The sequence below is a fragment of the Lynx canadensis genome, chromosome A2 (genome assembly GCF_007474595.2).
Source record: "Lynx canadensis isolate LIC74 chromosome A2, mLynCan4.pri.v2, whole genome shotgun sequence".
Taxonomy (NCBI): Eukaryota; Metazoa; Chordata; class Mammalia; order Carnivora; family Felidae; genus Lynx; species Lynx canadensis.
In genome coordinates, this window is record NC_044304.2 from 59,130,152 (window position 1) to 59,147,072 (window position 16,921).

General features: G+C 41.5%; 1 protein-coding gene across 1 annotated transcript in view; it reads left to right on the forward strand.

Moving 5' to 3' along the window:
* The window catches only part of TXNRD3 (thioredoxin reductase 3), a gene marked incomplete at its 5' end in the record, with an annotated part of 68,049 nt that overhangs the window by 21,285 nt on the left and 29,843 nt on the right, over positions 1-16,921 (forward strand). Inside the window, 5 exons of the mRNA XM_030296415.1 lie at positions 439-558; positions 8,076-8,218; positions 10,200-10,315; positions 11,312-11,537; positions 12,976-13,068. Of these exons, the coding sequence (XP_030152275.1) occupies positions 439-558; positions 8,076-8,218; positions 10,200-10,315; positions 11,312-11,537; positions 12,976-13,068 (698 nt within the window). The remainder of the gene's footprint in view (positions 1-438; positions 559-8,075; positions 8,219-10,199; positions 10,316-11,311; positions 11,538-12,975; positions 13,069-16,921) is intronic.

The following is a 16,921-nucleotide window of genomic DNA, read 5'->3' on the forward strand; positions in this document are numbered from 1 at the left end:
TTTCCTTCATAGACTCAGTTAAAAAGTTTGAGTTAATCATGTGCATGTTTTTTTTTTTTTTTAATGTTTATTTATTTTTGAAGGAGAGACAGAGACAGAGACAGAGACAGAGAGTGAGCTGGGAAGGGGTAGAGAGAGAGGGAGACACAGAATCCAAAGCGGGCTTCAGGCTCTGAGCTGTCAGCACAGAGCCCGATGCAGGGCTCGAACTCATGAGTCGTGAGATCATGACCTGAGCCTAAGTCGGACACTTAACCAACTGAGCCACACAGGCACCCCAATCATGTGTATGTTTTTGTGGGGTGTGAGGTTGGCCCTATAACCATCTGAGTGTGTCATTTCCACGTTTCAACAACACCTGCTCTGTACATATGTAAAACCACACACATGCCGACACAGACACAGAGGAAACATTAAAACTGTTCTTTTCTTTCTTAGGTCTTGGCGGCACTTGTGTGAATGTGGGCTGTGTTCCTAAGAAATTGATGCATCAAGCTGCCCTTTTGGGGCAGGCATTAAATGACTCCAGGAAATTTGGCTGGGAGTATGGTCAACAAGGTGGGTAATAGTATATAAAAATTTGGATTGGGAGAAAAGAAGACAATGCGTTTTTTTTTTTTTTTTTTAATGTTTAGTTTTGAGAGCGAGAATAAGCAGGGGAGGGGCAGAGAGAGCGAGACACAGAATCCGAAGCAGGCTCTGAGCTGTCAGGACAGAGTCCAATGCGGGGCTCGAACCCATGAACCATGAGATCATGACCCGAGCTGAAGTCGGATGCCTAACTGATGAGCCATCCAGGTCCCCTGATAGAATGAGTTTCTTAGAGAAAGGCTTGTGATTTATATAACTGTAGTTGAGTCTGAAATTCATTTAATGAACACTTGTTAGGACCCCGCTTTGGCACAGGGGTGTCAGGGGTGGTTGCTTTAAGCCTGGCCCTGCTGTCAGGGGCCTTGGTGCGTAGGGAGGGATTGTGACAGGTACAGCCATCTCAGACCCTTTGCAGAACATGAGAGAGAATAATTACTATTTTCAGATTTCCTTTAGGTATAAAGAGAATAGAACAGCCAGGGTCATTGTTTGAATTTTATCCATTATTGTCATAACATTTTCTACTTTACCAGTGGTTATATAGTCTTCGGTTAATGAAAGATGGAAACCAAATTCGTGCGATAAATACTTACGGGGTAGGCTCTGAGGATACAGATATGAGAAAATACGGCTCCTTGCCCTTAAGCAGACCACAGTCTGTTGGAAGAGAAGAGAAGAGAAGAGAAGAGAAGAGAAGAGAAGAGAAGAGAAGAGAAGCGATTCCATGCACTGTAATTCATGGTGAGGTTTTGAGTATTACCTTCAGGGGCACTTAAGGTGGCCTTGAGAGTCCGAGGTGGAGGAGGTGACCCTTGAGCTGCATCTTGAGGGCCACAGAGAAGCGGGTCGTTGAAGGTAGGGAGCAGCTTGCTTTGAACTGCCGAGCTGTGAGAAAACACGGAGTACTTGGCGGATAAGTGAATGGCTGGCATGGAGAATGGGGGAGGGATGCTGGCAGAAATGAGGTTACAGAGAAGCAGTTGTGAAGGCTCTTCAGTGCCATCTGAAGGAGTGAGGATTGACTCCAAAGGTAGTAAGAGAGCCATCGAGTGTCTGTAGGAGAGGAACCTGAACCACAGTTTGGATTCTGGATCCCTCTGGTGGCACCAGGGAATTTAGCAGGCTGGAGGTGGGGAGGGGGGGCAGGTCCAAAGACATGGAGGTGAGGTGGGGTGCTGTTGCCTAACCCAGAGGAGAAAAGGACCAGGCCTGGGCAAAGGCTGGATTTGGACTGGAGAGTATGAGGTGGATCTCAAGGATTTAAGGCCTGGAATTGACAGGCTAGGAGTGGATCGGTGATTTTGTCGCTTTAGAATAACAAATACGAATTAAAAAAAATTTCAAGGATTTGTCTGTCTCCCCAGAGATTTTGACTGAAGAAATGTGTGCATGAGCGTGTCCTTGCAGGTAATTCTGCCAGGCCCCCCAGGTCACAGGTGGGGTAGAGGGTGAAGGAGAGGAAGGAATCCAGGAAGAGGGACTGGGTGACAATGTAGTGTATTAGCCGAGCTGGAAAACACGGGCAAGTGTGAGTTAGTGGCCAGGTGTGGTTGGAGTTCAGCACAGTGAGTTGTGGCTGGACAGACTCTTCACGGACAGATTTCCCCAGATGCTCAGCTCCATGGAGAGCTTTCGGTCCAGTTCCAGGGCCAACTGGTTGTAGATAAGATGAGGTGTCTGCATTTGATAGTTTAGCCACGGGGTCGTCTTCACCTTCAAGTTTCCTGCTCCCTGAATTCTGCATCTTGCGTGGATTGTCCCCCTTGGGCCGCTGCGGAACATCCTGGTGGAGTTCGCTATCTGGGGACAGTTTGTGCTTGAGCGAGGTCTGGGCAGGGCCTGGGTTTGCCACCCACACTGTAGGTGGCGGTTCAAGTCTTAGGAATTGCTGAGAGGGGCCAGGGAAACCCTCTGGGTGGAAAAGAACAGAAGACAGAGACAGGATCCTGATAAGGAGTGGGCGAGGAAGACGAGGAAAACTAGGAGAGGTGTGTCATCGGAAGCCAGGAGACCCTAGATTTTTAAGGGCAAGACTCCAGGCATGGGGAGTCTCAGCCAAGAACGAAGTGGAGGGAAATGCTGCAGAAAAGGCCAAATGAGTTGGAATAGGGTTTGAATTAGGTACATTTTAGATTTGCAGTTAGGTAGTTACTTGGGTAATCATGGCCAAGTGGGGAGAAAACACCAAACACCCTGAGATGGAGAAAGGCCATGAAGGATGGAACTGTGCAGGTGGCCTGTGATGGGGACAGCCGGGCAGGGCTGTGTGCAGGTGACACGCCAAGGCAGGGTTCCCCACGAGCTGAGAACTTCTTGGTGTGTCAGCCCTGTCCGTGCACACTGCCCTGCATTGCTGGGACTCTGCACTTTCAGGAAGGGACAGCGGGGCAGATGTTTATGCCACTTTACCCCCCTGAAGGGCCAGATTATGTCCCTGAACTCATCTAAGGGCTTAATATTCCTAGTTTCCTGGAGTGAGTAAAATCTTGTATTAGATTCTTCAAAGTTCCACATACAGAATGTTTCTAAGTTAATTTCAAGGTGCTACACTAAGAAATCCCTAACCAGCCATCACATGGAATTTAGAGCTTAGTTTTTAGGCATAGGCTCCATGGAATGGCCAAGATAGGCTCCATGGAATGGCCAAGACAAGTCATAGATTAAGGGGTAAGAGAAAGGAAATGAAAACATGCTGAAATCTTGGTCTGGGAGAATGTTCTAGATGCTTTCATTCTTGATGTTGGCAGAGAAATATGGATTAAACTAAATTTAAAATGTATACATAATTTCCAGATCAGAAATTGAATATAGAACTTCCAAGAAAAAGGGAACAGGAAAATGTACAAAGAAACAGCATGAAACTCATTTAAAACAAACAAAAAACAACCCAGAAAGCAAGATGGCAGACACAAGGGCAGTCTTCTACATATTAGAATAAAGCTAAATGAGTCAGTGTCTCAAGTTGCATAGTCAGAACTCATCCATGTGCTTTTGCAGGACACACAGCTAAAACAAAAAGATAATTGTTGAGAATATAGGAATTTAAAATTTTTAAATGGCAAATTTAAATTTTCGAATTTAAAATTTATGGGAAATTTGTAAATAGGTGGGAAAAGATATATCAGGGAAGTGAAAACCAAAGCAATACCAGATAGGGAGACTGTACAAGGCAACACACACACACACACACACACACACACACACACACAGAGGAATTAATGAGTTAACACCCTCCCCAAAATAGAATCCATGAAAAACACCAAGAATATATTTGAAAATGCAAATGAGTAGGTAGACCTTTGGCAAATCCAATCAGGGGAACAGGAGAGAGAATTCATACAACTATGTAACATTAGGTGTGAAAAAAGAAATACAACTACAGGAAGAGAAGAGAGAAAACAAGTTGAATTTTTGGTGAAGAGAGAAAACAAATTGAATTAGTGTTAAGCATATTAAATATCTCGATGAAAGGGAGTATATTCTAAGAAAATATAGATGACCAGAATTGACTTGAATTATCAGAGAAAACATTGCCTGAGGACAATTCATTCTTCAAGAGACCGCAGATTCACATGTAAATTTCCTCAACTCTTCAAGGAACATTTTTTCTGTATTCAAACTATTCTTGAGCTTAGGAAAAAATAGAAGGGTTCACTTTTTTTTTGAAACTGACATAACAGTGATACAAAAAGATAGTGTAAAAATAGAAAGCTATAGGCCACAGAGGTACCAAATTTCTAGAAAAAACATTAGCAAATCCTCTCCAGCAGTGACTAAAGGGGTACACTGTGACTTCTGAGGGTTCGTTCTGGAGACACAAGAGTGAGTCATTAGGAAACCATAGTAGGGATGCTACAACCCACATGATGACCTGGATTCCAGCTCTGTTATGGCCTAAAATAAATAAATAAATAAATTCCTGTCATTAAACTGAGCAAAGCAATGGACACTTCCTTTACATGATGAAGAAAAGTCAGATGTAAATATTTGATGGAGGGGCACCTGGGTGGCTAAGTTGGTTAAGCATCCAACTCTTGATTTTGGCTCAGGTCATGATCTCAAAGTTCATGGGATCGAGCCTCACTTCAGTCTCTGCACTGACAGTGCAGCACGGAGCCTGCTTGGGTTTCTCTCTCTCTGTCTCAAAATAAATAAATTAAAAAATTAAAATAAATATTTGGTGGAGAAGAGCTTGAGGCATTTACATTAAAGTCAATAATTAGGGCAGCCCACTTCCACTACTTATGTCTGCATTGTTCTGGGGCTTCTGGCCAGTGCACAAAAAGGAAGAACAGGAAAGAAAAAGTACATACTTGAGAAAGAGGAAGAAAAAGAGAGTGTAAACCTGTCATGTATGTATATCCGCAGTTATATACACGATCGTATACGAGATACCTAGAATATGTGAGAGATCAAACTAAAAAATGTTAGAACTAATAAGAGTTGTATGGAACTGTTGAATCACTAAATTGTACACATGAAACTAATATTACACTGTAGGTTAACTAACCAGAATTTAAATTAAACTTAAAAAAAAAACGGAATACCATATCAGAATTTCTCAGACTTGAAACATGGGACTGGTAGGAGCTACAAGTGTAATCTTAGAGGACTTTGAGTTCATAATATTTTGTAATCGTATTTCCTTTTAAACAAAAATCTACCACATGTGAAAAAAAAGAGTTCACTCAGTGGCTTATAAGGTATATGTGCAAAAATCAATAGATTCATCACATCAACAATAAGAAATTACATATTTAATGAAAATTGCAACAAAATGATAGAATAAGTTGGATAAGTTTACTAGGAATGGACAAAATAGATAAGGAAAGTATAAAAGCATAACAAAAAATATACTGAGAATTTTAGATGGGATGTCTCAATATTGTAAAGCCATTATCTCAAAATTATAAATGTCTCAACAAAATTTTTTTTTTTTGGAACTTGACAGATTATTCTAAAGTTTGTATTGAAAGTGAATGTGTGAGGATAGCTGCGCAGCCTTTGAAAAGTGTGGAGAGTAATTTTTCCCATCAATAGTTAAAATGGTGATACTATTACAAAGCTAAACAGGTGGATAAAACAGTAGAGCAGGTGGTTCCAAAGTGCCAGTCCCTGGATTTGCCACATCAGAATCTCCTCGGGGAGCTTGTCTTGGCTCCATAGGTTTGTGGCAGGTCCAAGAATTTTTATGTTTCAGCCTGATTTCCCAGGGGATCCTGGACTGAGAAGGTCCTTGGGATAGGGGGTTCTTGAAGGGTTACAAGCATAACTTTTCCAGCTTAGAGGGGAGGAGGGATCTTAGGATATGAGGACATGTGCCACTGTGGAGAGGCTCATCACTGCTGGGTCATTACCTTCTGGGCTCAGGGTGTGGGGGTCGGGTAACTTAGCGACCACAGTGACCCTCTGGATTGCAAGATCTTAGGAGACTTTGCTGCATATTGACATCCTAGAGGGAAAGATATGATATCCAGGCCATGAACTCACTGGGTACATTCCTGATGAATACTGAGGCCTTTCTTGAGAGTGTTGGGTAGGGTGAGTCACCAGACGGGACCTGAGGATGAACCCAGCAGACTGGGTTTGCCTTCGGAAATCTCTTCCAGTTTGATGGGAGCCCCGGGCTGGCCTCTGTGTATTATAAGCATGGTGCTGCACGGAGACTGGCTTCTCCTTTGGGAACCAGCATCAGCAGACGAGGTGGATGAACACCAGGAAATAAATCCCGTCTAGAAGATCCAGGATGACGAGAAATTCCGATTCCAACAGCTCCTGCTCCACGTCCAATAGGAAATGAGCAAACATTGTGATACCCATGGTGGGCAGTGGTGAGCACTAACCACACCGATTATAAAGCAGCGTAGGGTCTTGGCTCTCATAAAACCACCTCCAGGTGAACTGAAAGGGAGGGGCCCAGGCTGGGCTGGTCAGGAGGATGTGTGGTGCTCGCTGACCTGAGACCCGCTTCTCTTCACATCCAGGGTGCCGTGTGCACCAGGCCTCCTGGAGTGCAAGAGTGGCCATGGGGTGCTCCTGAATGATAATCTTCCTGCCTTGTGATGTTTTGGACTGGTTTCCCCATTCTCCTCTCCATGGATGTTTTTCTTCTTTTCAGACGTTTTGCTTATGTTTTGTAATATTAAAGAGAAAGAAGTATAAACTGTAACTGGCCTGAAAAAGATTGAAGTCTTGTGTTCCCTTCTTTTCTTTTTTTTTTATAAATTTTTTTTAATGTTTATTTATTATTGAGAGACAGACAGAGAGAGTGTGAGCAGGGGAGGGGGCAGAGAGAGGGGGAGACACAGAATCCGAAACAGGCTCCAGGCTCTGAGCTGTCAGCACAGAGCCCGATGCGGGGCTCGAACTCACGAACCGCGAGATCATGACCTGAGCCGAAGTCGGACACTTAACCAACTGAGCCACCTAGGCATCCCTTGCGTTTACTTCTTGATTGTTTTTTTTTTAAATAATTTATTTAGTTTTTAATTTACATCCAAGTTAGCATCTAGTGCAACAATGATATCAGGAGTAGATTCCTTAATGCCCCTGACCCATTTAGCCCATACCCCCTCCAGTAACCCTGTTTGTTCTCCATATTTAAAAGTCTCTTATGTTTTGTCCCCCTCCCTGTTTTTATATTATTTTTGCTTCCCTTCCCTTATGTTCATCTGTTTTGTATGTATATACACCACGTCTTCTTTATCCATTCATCCGTTGATGGACACTTGGGCTCTTTCCATACTCTGGCCATTGGTGATAGTGCTTCTATAAACACTGGGCTGCATGTGTCCCTTCGAAACAGCACACCTGCATCCCGTGGATAAATGCCTAGTCGTGCAATTGCTGGGTTGTAGGGTAGTTCTATTTTTCGTTTTTTGAGGAACCTCCATCCATACTGTTTTCCAGAGTGACCGCACCAGTTTGCATTCTCATACTTCTTGATTCTTAAAGCAGTACACAGTATGGCTTCCATGTTGTTGTATATGATTGAGCATTAAAAATAAAATCCAAAACAAATAAATAAATAAAAATAAAATAAAATCCACTTTATATATATACAATGGAGTATTACTCGGCAATCAAAAAGAATGAAATCTTGCCATTTGCGACTACGTGGATGGAACTGGAGGGTATTATGCTGAGTGAAATTAGTCAGAGAAAGACAAATATCATATGACTTCACTCATAAGAGGGCTTTAAGACACAGAACAGATGAGCACAAGGGATGGGAAGCAAAATAATATAAAAACAGGAGGGAGGGGGACAAAACATAATAGATTCTTAAATATGGAGAACAGGCAGAGGGTTGCTGGAGGGGTTGTGGGAGGGGGGGTGGGCTAACTGGGGAAGGGGCATTAAGGAATCTACTCCTGAAATCATTGGTGCACTATATGCTAACTGACTTGAATGTAAATTGAAAAAATAAATAAAAATCAAAATAGAATCCATTTTATGCCTTCACTCTGATTATTTATTTTCAGTGAAACACAACTGGGAGACCATGACAGAAGCAATTCAGAACCACATCAGCTCTCTAAACTGGGGCCACAGGTTGTCCTTGAGGGAAAAGTCTGTGGACTATGTCAATTCCTATGGAGAATTTGTTGAACATCATAGAATAAAGGTACTGTTTGTTCATTGCTTTTCTTTACTGTTGCTGGAACTTGCCTTGATCTAAAAACTCCACGTTGCATGTTAAGGGCTGTCGCTGATGTATGCACACACACGGCCTTGAGTGCACTCGCTTCTTCCCCAGTGTCGTTGATTCCACACGCCCTGCCGAATTGAAGGAATTGCCTTTCGAGAGAGCCCTTAAGTTGAGGTTATTATTTGCCTTTTGATTTTATTACTATCTTAAAAGAAAACGTCTAGACTAGGTAGTTCAAAGTTTAAAAGACCAAAACTAAAAATTTTAGCAACGTAATTCTTTTTTACAATGAAACCTTGGGTGGGGGGGGGATGGGAAAAATGGAATAAGTAAGTCACAGGGATAAAAGGTACAGCCTGGAGAATAGAATAGAATAGTGTGGTGTTGTATGGGGACCGATGGCAGCGACACTGGTGGTGAGCACAGTGTAACCCATGGACTTGTGGAATTGCTGTGTTGTACACCTGAAACTAATGTGACATTGTGTGTCAATGGTACTTCAGTAAAAATATAATGATTAAAAAAGTAAGAATAAAATGAAACCTTAACCAGGACTCCAATATATTATTCATAAAAGCATTAATAAAAGTAGCACGAAAATGAGCATATTTTATAATTTTGTAATGTTTACGTATTGTAAGATCGGCACGTAAGGAAAATGAGATCATTTTGATGAACACAAAAATTTTAAATTGGAGTTATAAAAGACCATATAACCCTCAACACCTAGTTTTCTTTTGAACTCTGCTTTCATAGCCCAGTGTGCAGTGTTCTTGGTGGGATCTGAGGTTATTTTGTAGTCCTTCGTTATCTCTGGAAAGGTATGAGGCGGTCCACTCAAAGCCGCCCCTTTTGAACCCACACGCTGTCCAATTTGAATTCCATCAGTCACATGAAACATAACAGAAATATGGGTCGGGTAGTTTCATTTCTCAGATTGTGACATGCCCAGCACATTTGGTTGAATAGAAGCCTGTCGTTCACAACCGTAGCTGCCTCTTGCATGCTTCCTCATTTACTGATAATCGGTGTCTGCTCAGTTAATTTCAGGTTTCTGTCCCTCCACCCCCACAGCCTGCGCTTGTCTGTCTCTTTCCGGACCCACCTGAGCAGGTGGCTGTCTCCAGGCGGCCCGGCCTCCATCCCACTATTTAAACCACCTTCTTGTTTAAACACCTTCATTGGTTTTTGAATTTTTTTGATGAAAATGTATTTATGAATTATGTAATTGAAAATATGCCAACAATGAATAACCTTCGCTGGTTCCCCAAAGCCGAAATCTTTAAATATATATATATTTAATGTCTATTCATTTTTGAGAGATAGGGCACGAACAGGGGAGGGGCGGAGAGAGGGGGAGACACGGAATCCGAAGCAGGCTCCAGGCTTTGAGTTGTTAGCACAGAGCCCGACGCAGGGCTGGAACCCACGAACCGTGAGATCATGACCTGAGATGAAGTCTGACACTCAACCAAGTGAGGCACCCAGGCACCCCCATAGCCAAAATCTTTAGAATGGCATATAAATGTGTTCACATTTGGCACTAATCTATTTCCCTTCGCCGTGACACAAACCCGCCTTTCCTGCCACTTTCTGGCCACTTGCTGTTTCCCAGACACCAGCCGCTTTCAGGCCTGTGGGCTTTTTATATGTCCTGTTCTCTCTGTGGATTTCCATTCTTCCCAGATCATTTCACTTTCTTGTCTCCACTTGAAATATCACCACCTTTGAAGCGTCCTTGGCTGGCTTTGCAGCCTACTTCCACTGGGCTCTTCTGGTTGATGTTTTGTAAAGACTTCTCTTTTCTGTGTTGGTGTTCATCGCCCTGCATTATTAGTTTTACACGTCCGCTCCTGTTGGATGGGAAGGTCTGTAAGGGTCGTAACTGGTTGTCCAGAGTGTCTCATACTCTATAGTGTGTGTGGAAAAAGGTGAAATTTACTTTCCTCTCTTCCAGGCAACCAATAGAAAAGGACAGGAAACTTCCTACACGGCTGCAAAATTTGTCATAGCAACAGGCGAAAGGCCACGGTATTTAGGAATCCAAGGAGATAAAGAGTACTGCATTACTAGGTAAGATTAAATAGGCAGTTGTAACTGGAAGTTGCGTTACGTTTATGTTTCCAATTTGTTTAGTCTCTGATATCGTTTCACAGAAGATTTGAATTGATGACACATGAAAAGTATAACACAAGAAGCTAAGTGGTTAACATCACGAAGCCAAGAGAAAATAATGCTAGGTGAATAATAAGTCCAAACTGTGGGACAAATACAGGCTGTATGATTCTAGGTGATTGCTCATCGAGGTCTGGGAATTTCGTGGAGGCCGAAGCAAGGAAGGGAATGCAAATAGCTTTAGGGTTTAGTGTCTATATGATAATGAACCAGTGGATCAGGAGAAGCGTGGCTGTTCTTAATACTGAGATTTCACAGTAACTATCCCTGGATGGTCATAAAGAGGACATTGTATAACACATTATGATACAATGACTTTCAAACTTTTTTGAGCAGATGCACATTAAGAAATGCATTTTTCGTTGTACTGTTCAGATTTACACACACAAACACACACTCAAACTCAAACCATGTTTCTTATCACGTATAATGTTGTCTAATGTTTTCTGTTCTGTTTCATTTTTAAAATACCTTCACTTGTGATCCACTAACTTGATTTTGAAAGAACTACTGTGGACACTATTATAAACTCCAAAAGGCTGATTCTGTTCATGTTTCTTCCTTCAAACACCACGCTGCAATGCAGCCAGACCTCTACACATTGGAACCTAAATAATTCGTTTCATTTAAAAAAATGTTTTTTTTTAGATTTATTTATTTTTGAGAGACAGAGCGCAAGTAGGGGAGGGGCAGAGAGAGACGGAGACACAGAATCCGAAGCAGGCTCCAGGCTCCGAGCTGTCAGCACAGAGCCTGACGCGAGGCTCGAACCCACGAACCATGAGATCACGACCTAAGCTGTAGTCGGACGCCCAACCGACTGAGCCACCCAGGTGCCCCTATAATTCGTTTCATTTTTATTGCCTGGGCGTTCCTCTTGTTTTTATTTTTCAGTGACGACCTTTTTTCTCTACCTTATTGCCCTGGCAAAACATTAGTAGTGGGCGCGTCTTATGTTGCTCTGGAATGTGCAGGAGTTCTTACTGGCCTTGGCTTAGATGTCACGGTTATGGTGCGCTCAGTCCTTCTTCGGGGCTTTGATCAAGAAATGGCAGAGAGAGTGGGCTCCTACATGGAACAACATGGTGTTAAGTTCTTAAGAAAATTCATACCTGTGATGGTAAGTCTGAAAGGCATTTGGAAATTCCTTTTATTTTTAGTTTTTTACTCTCTCTTCAGTTATTTTATTCTACCGGTCCTTAATTCATTTCATGAAATAAATTAGTCTGTACTCAGTAAGACACCTTAAAGTTAGTGTTCCCACCTCCTGGTCTACAGAACTGACCTCCACGTGTCCCACAGTCCTCCCCCCATCCTCGCCCCCATACAGGAAGGTGTCCTTGTTCCTCTCAGGCCCTTGCATATTTTCTCACCTTCTCTCACTTTCCCAGGGATGCCCCATCTTCAGTTAGCTGTCCCCCCCGCCACCCCCTGCGTTTCCCACCAGTGTCTCTGCTCTTTAAACAAATGAGCCTTCCCTGCTCCTCTCTGCTCTTCTGGCTGGGTCCCCATGTTTCTTTTCCTGTTTATAAGGAGACTTCTGGTTTCTTGCCTCCATTTTCCAGTTCAGCCAACTCTCAGCTGCTTCTACCCTTGCTAACTGCTTTGAAATTGTGTGTTGGGGTCTGTGGCACACTCCATGCCGTCAAAGCCAATGGTCACATCTCTGTCCTTATGTGATAGGCTTCTGGGTAGCATTTGTGAAATTGACATGCCTTCTGTTTGAAATATTCTCCTTTTTCTTTTTAAATTTTTTTTTAACATTTATTCATTTTTGAGAGACAGAGAAAGCATGAGTTGGGGAGGAGCAGAGAGAAGGGGAGACACAGCATCTGAAGCAGGCTCCAGGCTCTGAGCTGTCAGCACAGAGCCTGACACAGGGCTCGAACCCACGAACCACGAGATCATGACCTGAGCCAAAGTCAGATGCTTAACCGACTGGGCCACCCAGGCCCCCAAAACATTCTCCTTTCTTGACCTTTCTGGTCCCACAACCTGGGGTTCCACATCTCCTTGACCTGTAAATGTCAGAGCACCTGCTCCCTCTTCTCTGCTCATTTTACCTGGGCGGTCCTCGTTAGGTCCGTACTTTATTGTCTTGATGGTATAATGGCTCTCAGATTTATATATCCTGCTCAGGCCTCTCTCCTGAACTCCACACCCATTTATCCATTTGGCTGTGGGATATCTCCGCTTGAATTCCTCATAAGCATTTCAAATTTATTAAGACAAAAATGAAATTCTTGATTTTCTTCCTAAATGTATTCCCCAGCTCATCTTTCGGGCCCATCTCGGTAGTCAGTAAGTGGCGCTATAGTCTATGCGATTTATTAAGCCAGCACCTACAAAGCATCCCTCACTCCTTTTGTTACCACCAACTAGTCCATTAATGTAGTCTTACCTCCAAACTGTATTTTGTGACAGTCCTTTCTCTCTCTGTCTTTACCTGGTCCAAAAACCTAAACGCACACACACATACACACACGTGTGTGCACCCTATGACCCATTTATTTTCTGTCACGTTTACACAGAATCATTATGTGTTTTATCCTTACCAGGTTAAACAGTTGGAGAAAGGGTCACCTGGAAAGCTGAAAGTAGTGGCTAAATCCACCGAAGGGCCAGAAACTATTGAAGGAGTATATAATACAGTAAGTTTTTATTTTATAAGCATTAAGTGGGTGAACATGCTCATAAATTAGCACAGGTGAAGTGTATGGGAAAATTCTACCAGTTTAACTTTTTTTTCTTTTGGTTCTCTCTCAGATTATAATAAGTACAGAAGGTAGTTGAGCTGTTGACGTTTGGTAGTTTTCACTGTGCATGAAAAATACCCTAAGAAAACATATAAGTAGGTGTAATTATGCATAGAACAAAATCTGGAAGCAGGTATACCTGACTTACTTCTGGGGCATTAGATATCTTCTACATTTGGGCATTTGAATAGTTTCAATAAAAATTCAATATATATCTCATCACTTCTTGGCCTTTTGGCTAAGGTCAAGTGTAAAAATTGAATATATCTTACAATCAGAAACAGCAATAAAGATCTTGTTGTTTTGAAAAACAAACAATATAAAATCTGCAAACAGTGTGAATAGTCCATGGACTATATTGGGTGGCAACAGTTCCAATTTATTTATTTATTTTTTTTAATTTTTTTTTCAACGTTTATTTTTTTGGGGAGAGAGAGAGAGAGCATGAACGGGGGAGGGGCAGAGAGAGAGGGAGACACAGAATCGGAAACAGGCTCCAGGCTCTGAGCCATCAGCCCAGAGCCTGACGCGGGGCTCGAACTCACGGACCGCGAGATCGTGACCTGGCTGAAGTCGGACGCTTAACCGACTGCGCCACCCAGGCGCCCCAACAGTTCCAATTTAAACTGATGATATTTGGATGTCAACATTTCTTTTACATACTATAGTTTAGAGTTTTAACCTAAATGATACGTTTATGTTTTATATACTGATATAGTCATGATTATTTTGAGCTAAAAATGTAAACAATATGGGGAGAATCAACAAAGTCAAAAAATAAGTAAGAAAATAAACAAATCAACCCCAGTTAGGATTTCTGTTAGAGTTGCATTAGATATATAAATCAATCAGTAATTTTTTTTCAATATTCAGTCCTCTGATCCATGAATATATCTGCTCTTTTTTTTTTAATTAAAAAACACTTTTAATGTTTATTTTTGAGAGAGACAGAGAGAGAGAGAGTGAGCAAAAGCAGGGGAGGGGCCGAGATAGAGGGAGACACAGAATCTGAAGCGGGCTCCAGACTCCTAGCTGTCAGCACAGAGCCCGACACGAGGCTCGAACTCAGGAACTGTGAAATCATGACCTGAGCCAAAGTTGGACGTTTAATCGACTGAGCCACCTAGACGCCCCTATATCTGCTCTTTTCCTTTTTATTTCTTTTTTTGCATAAGTGCCCTAGCAAGGACCTCCAAGAAATGACAAGTGGCATTCTTGTCTTGTTCTCAGTATTGAAAGTTTTCAGTGTTTCATCATTAAAGACTAATGTTTTCTGCAGGATTTTGTTAGATATTATTAATTGAGTGAAAGAACTTCTTTTTCTTGTTTGCCAAGGGTTGTTTGGTTATTTCTTTTTTGTTTTTTAAAAATCATGAGTGGATGTTTGGTTGTAACACTTTCTTTTGTAGCTATGGATCAAAACTTTTTTTCTTTAATCTGTTTATGTGTTGAATTACATCAGTTTTCTAACATTCAGTCAACTCTGTATTCCTGGTATAAACCCAGCTTGGTAATGGTTCTTTTTGTATATTGTTAGATTTGGTTATTTAGAATTTTTACATTTATATTCATGAATCATATTGGCTTATACTTTTCCTTTCATATATTGAGCTTTTCAGATTTGGGTAGCAAGGTTGTTCTGGCTCATGAAAACAGTTTGGAGTATATTACCTCTTTCTCTATTCTCTGGAAGCATTTTTATAATATTAGAATTGGTTCTTTGTCTGATAGAATTCACTGATGTAACCACCTGGGCCTAGAATTTTCTGTAAAAAATTTTTTTAATGTTTATTTATTTTTGAGAAAGAGAGCGTGAATTGGGGAAGGACAGAGAGAGGGAGACACAGAATCCGAAGCAGGCTCCAGGCTCTGAGCTGTCAGCACAGAGCCCGATATGGTGTTCGAACTCATGAACTGTGAGATCATGACCTGAGCCGAAGTTGGGCGCTTAACCAACTGAGCCACCTAGGCACCCCAAGGCCTAGAATTTTCTATACATATATGTATTTGACCAGTGATTCCATTTCTTTAACAGTCATACAGCTTTTACGGCCTTCTATTTTTTTAAAAATTTTTAAATTTTATTTATTTATTTATTTATTTATTTTTTAATTTTACATCCAAATTAGTTAGCATATAGTGCAACAATGATTTCAGGAGTAGATTCCTTTGTGCTCCTTACCCATTTAGCCCATCCCCCCTCCCACAACCCCTCCTGTAACCCTCTGTTTCTTCTCCATATTTATGAGTCTCTTATGTTTTGTACTATTCCCTGTTTTTATATTATTTTTGTTTCCCTTCCCTTATGTTCATCTGTTTTGTCTCCTAAAGTCCTCATCTGAGTGAAGTCATATGATATTTGTCTTTCTCTGACTAATTTCACTTAGCATAATACCCTCCAGTTGCGTCCATGTAGTTGCAAGTGGCAAAATTTCATTCTTTTTGATTGCTGAGTAATACTTCATTGTATATATATATCACATCTTCTTTATCCATTCATCCATCAATAGACATTTGGGCTCTTTCCATACTTTGGCTATTGTTGATAGTGCTGCTCTAAACATGGGGGTGCATGTGTCCCTTCGAAACAGCACACCTGTATCCCTTGGATAAATACCTAGTGCCATTGCTGGGTCGTAGAGTAGTTCTATTTTTAGTTTTTTGAGGAACCTCCATACTGTTTTCCAGAGGGGCTGCACCAGGTTGCATTCCCGCCAACAATGCAAAAGAGATTCTCTTTCTCCACATCTCACCAACATCTGTTGTTGCCTGAGTTGTTAATGTTAGCTATTCTGACAGGAGTGAGGTGGTCTCTCATTGTGGTTTTGATTTGTATTTCCCTGATGATGAGTGAAGTTGAGCATTTTTTCATGTGTTGGCCGTCTGGATGTCTTCTTTGGAGAAGTGTCTATTCATGTCTTTTGCTCATTTCTTTACTGGACTACTTGTTTTTTGGGTGTTGAGTTGGATAAGTTCTTTATAGATTTTGGATACTGACCCCTTATCTGATATGTCATTTGCAAATATGTTCTCCCATTCTGTCGGTGGCCTTCTCATTTTGCTGATTGTTTCCTTCACTGTGCAGAAGCTTTTGATTTTGATGAGGTCCCAGTGGTTCATTTTTGCTTTTGTTTCCTTGCCTTCTGACACTTGTTGAGTAAGAAGTTACTGTGGCCAAGATCGAAGAGATTTTTGCCTGCTTGTTTCTCTAGGATTTTGATGGCTTCCTATCTTATGTTTAGGTCTTTCATCCATTTTGAGTTTAGTTTTGTGTCTGGTGTAAGAAAGTGGTCCAGGTTCATTTTTCTGCATGTTGCTGTCCAGTTTTCCCAGCACTGCTTGTTAAAGAGACTGTTTTTATTCCATTGGATATTCTTTCCTGCTTTGTCAAAGATTAGTTGGCCATACGTTTGTGGGTCCATTTCTGGGTTCTCTATGCTGTTCCATTGATCTGAGCATCTGTTCTTGTGCCATATTTTTTTCTTGAGTTACTTTAGATTAGTTCTGTTTTTCTAGGAATTAGTTCATTTCCTCTGAGTTATCGAATATATTGGTATAAAGTTATTCACAGTATCTAAATTTGTAAATTGTTTACTTTGTAATAAGGTGTAATTTACATGTGGTGAAGTGCCCATATCTTAGATGTACAGTTCAGTCAATTTTGACAAATGCACATGTTCATCTAATCCATACTCATTTGAAGGTCACAGACTATTTGTGTGAGTTTAGAGAGCTCTCCAGTGTCCCT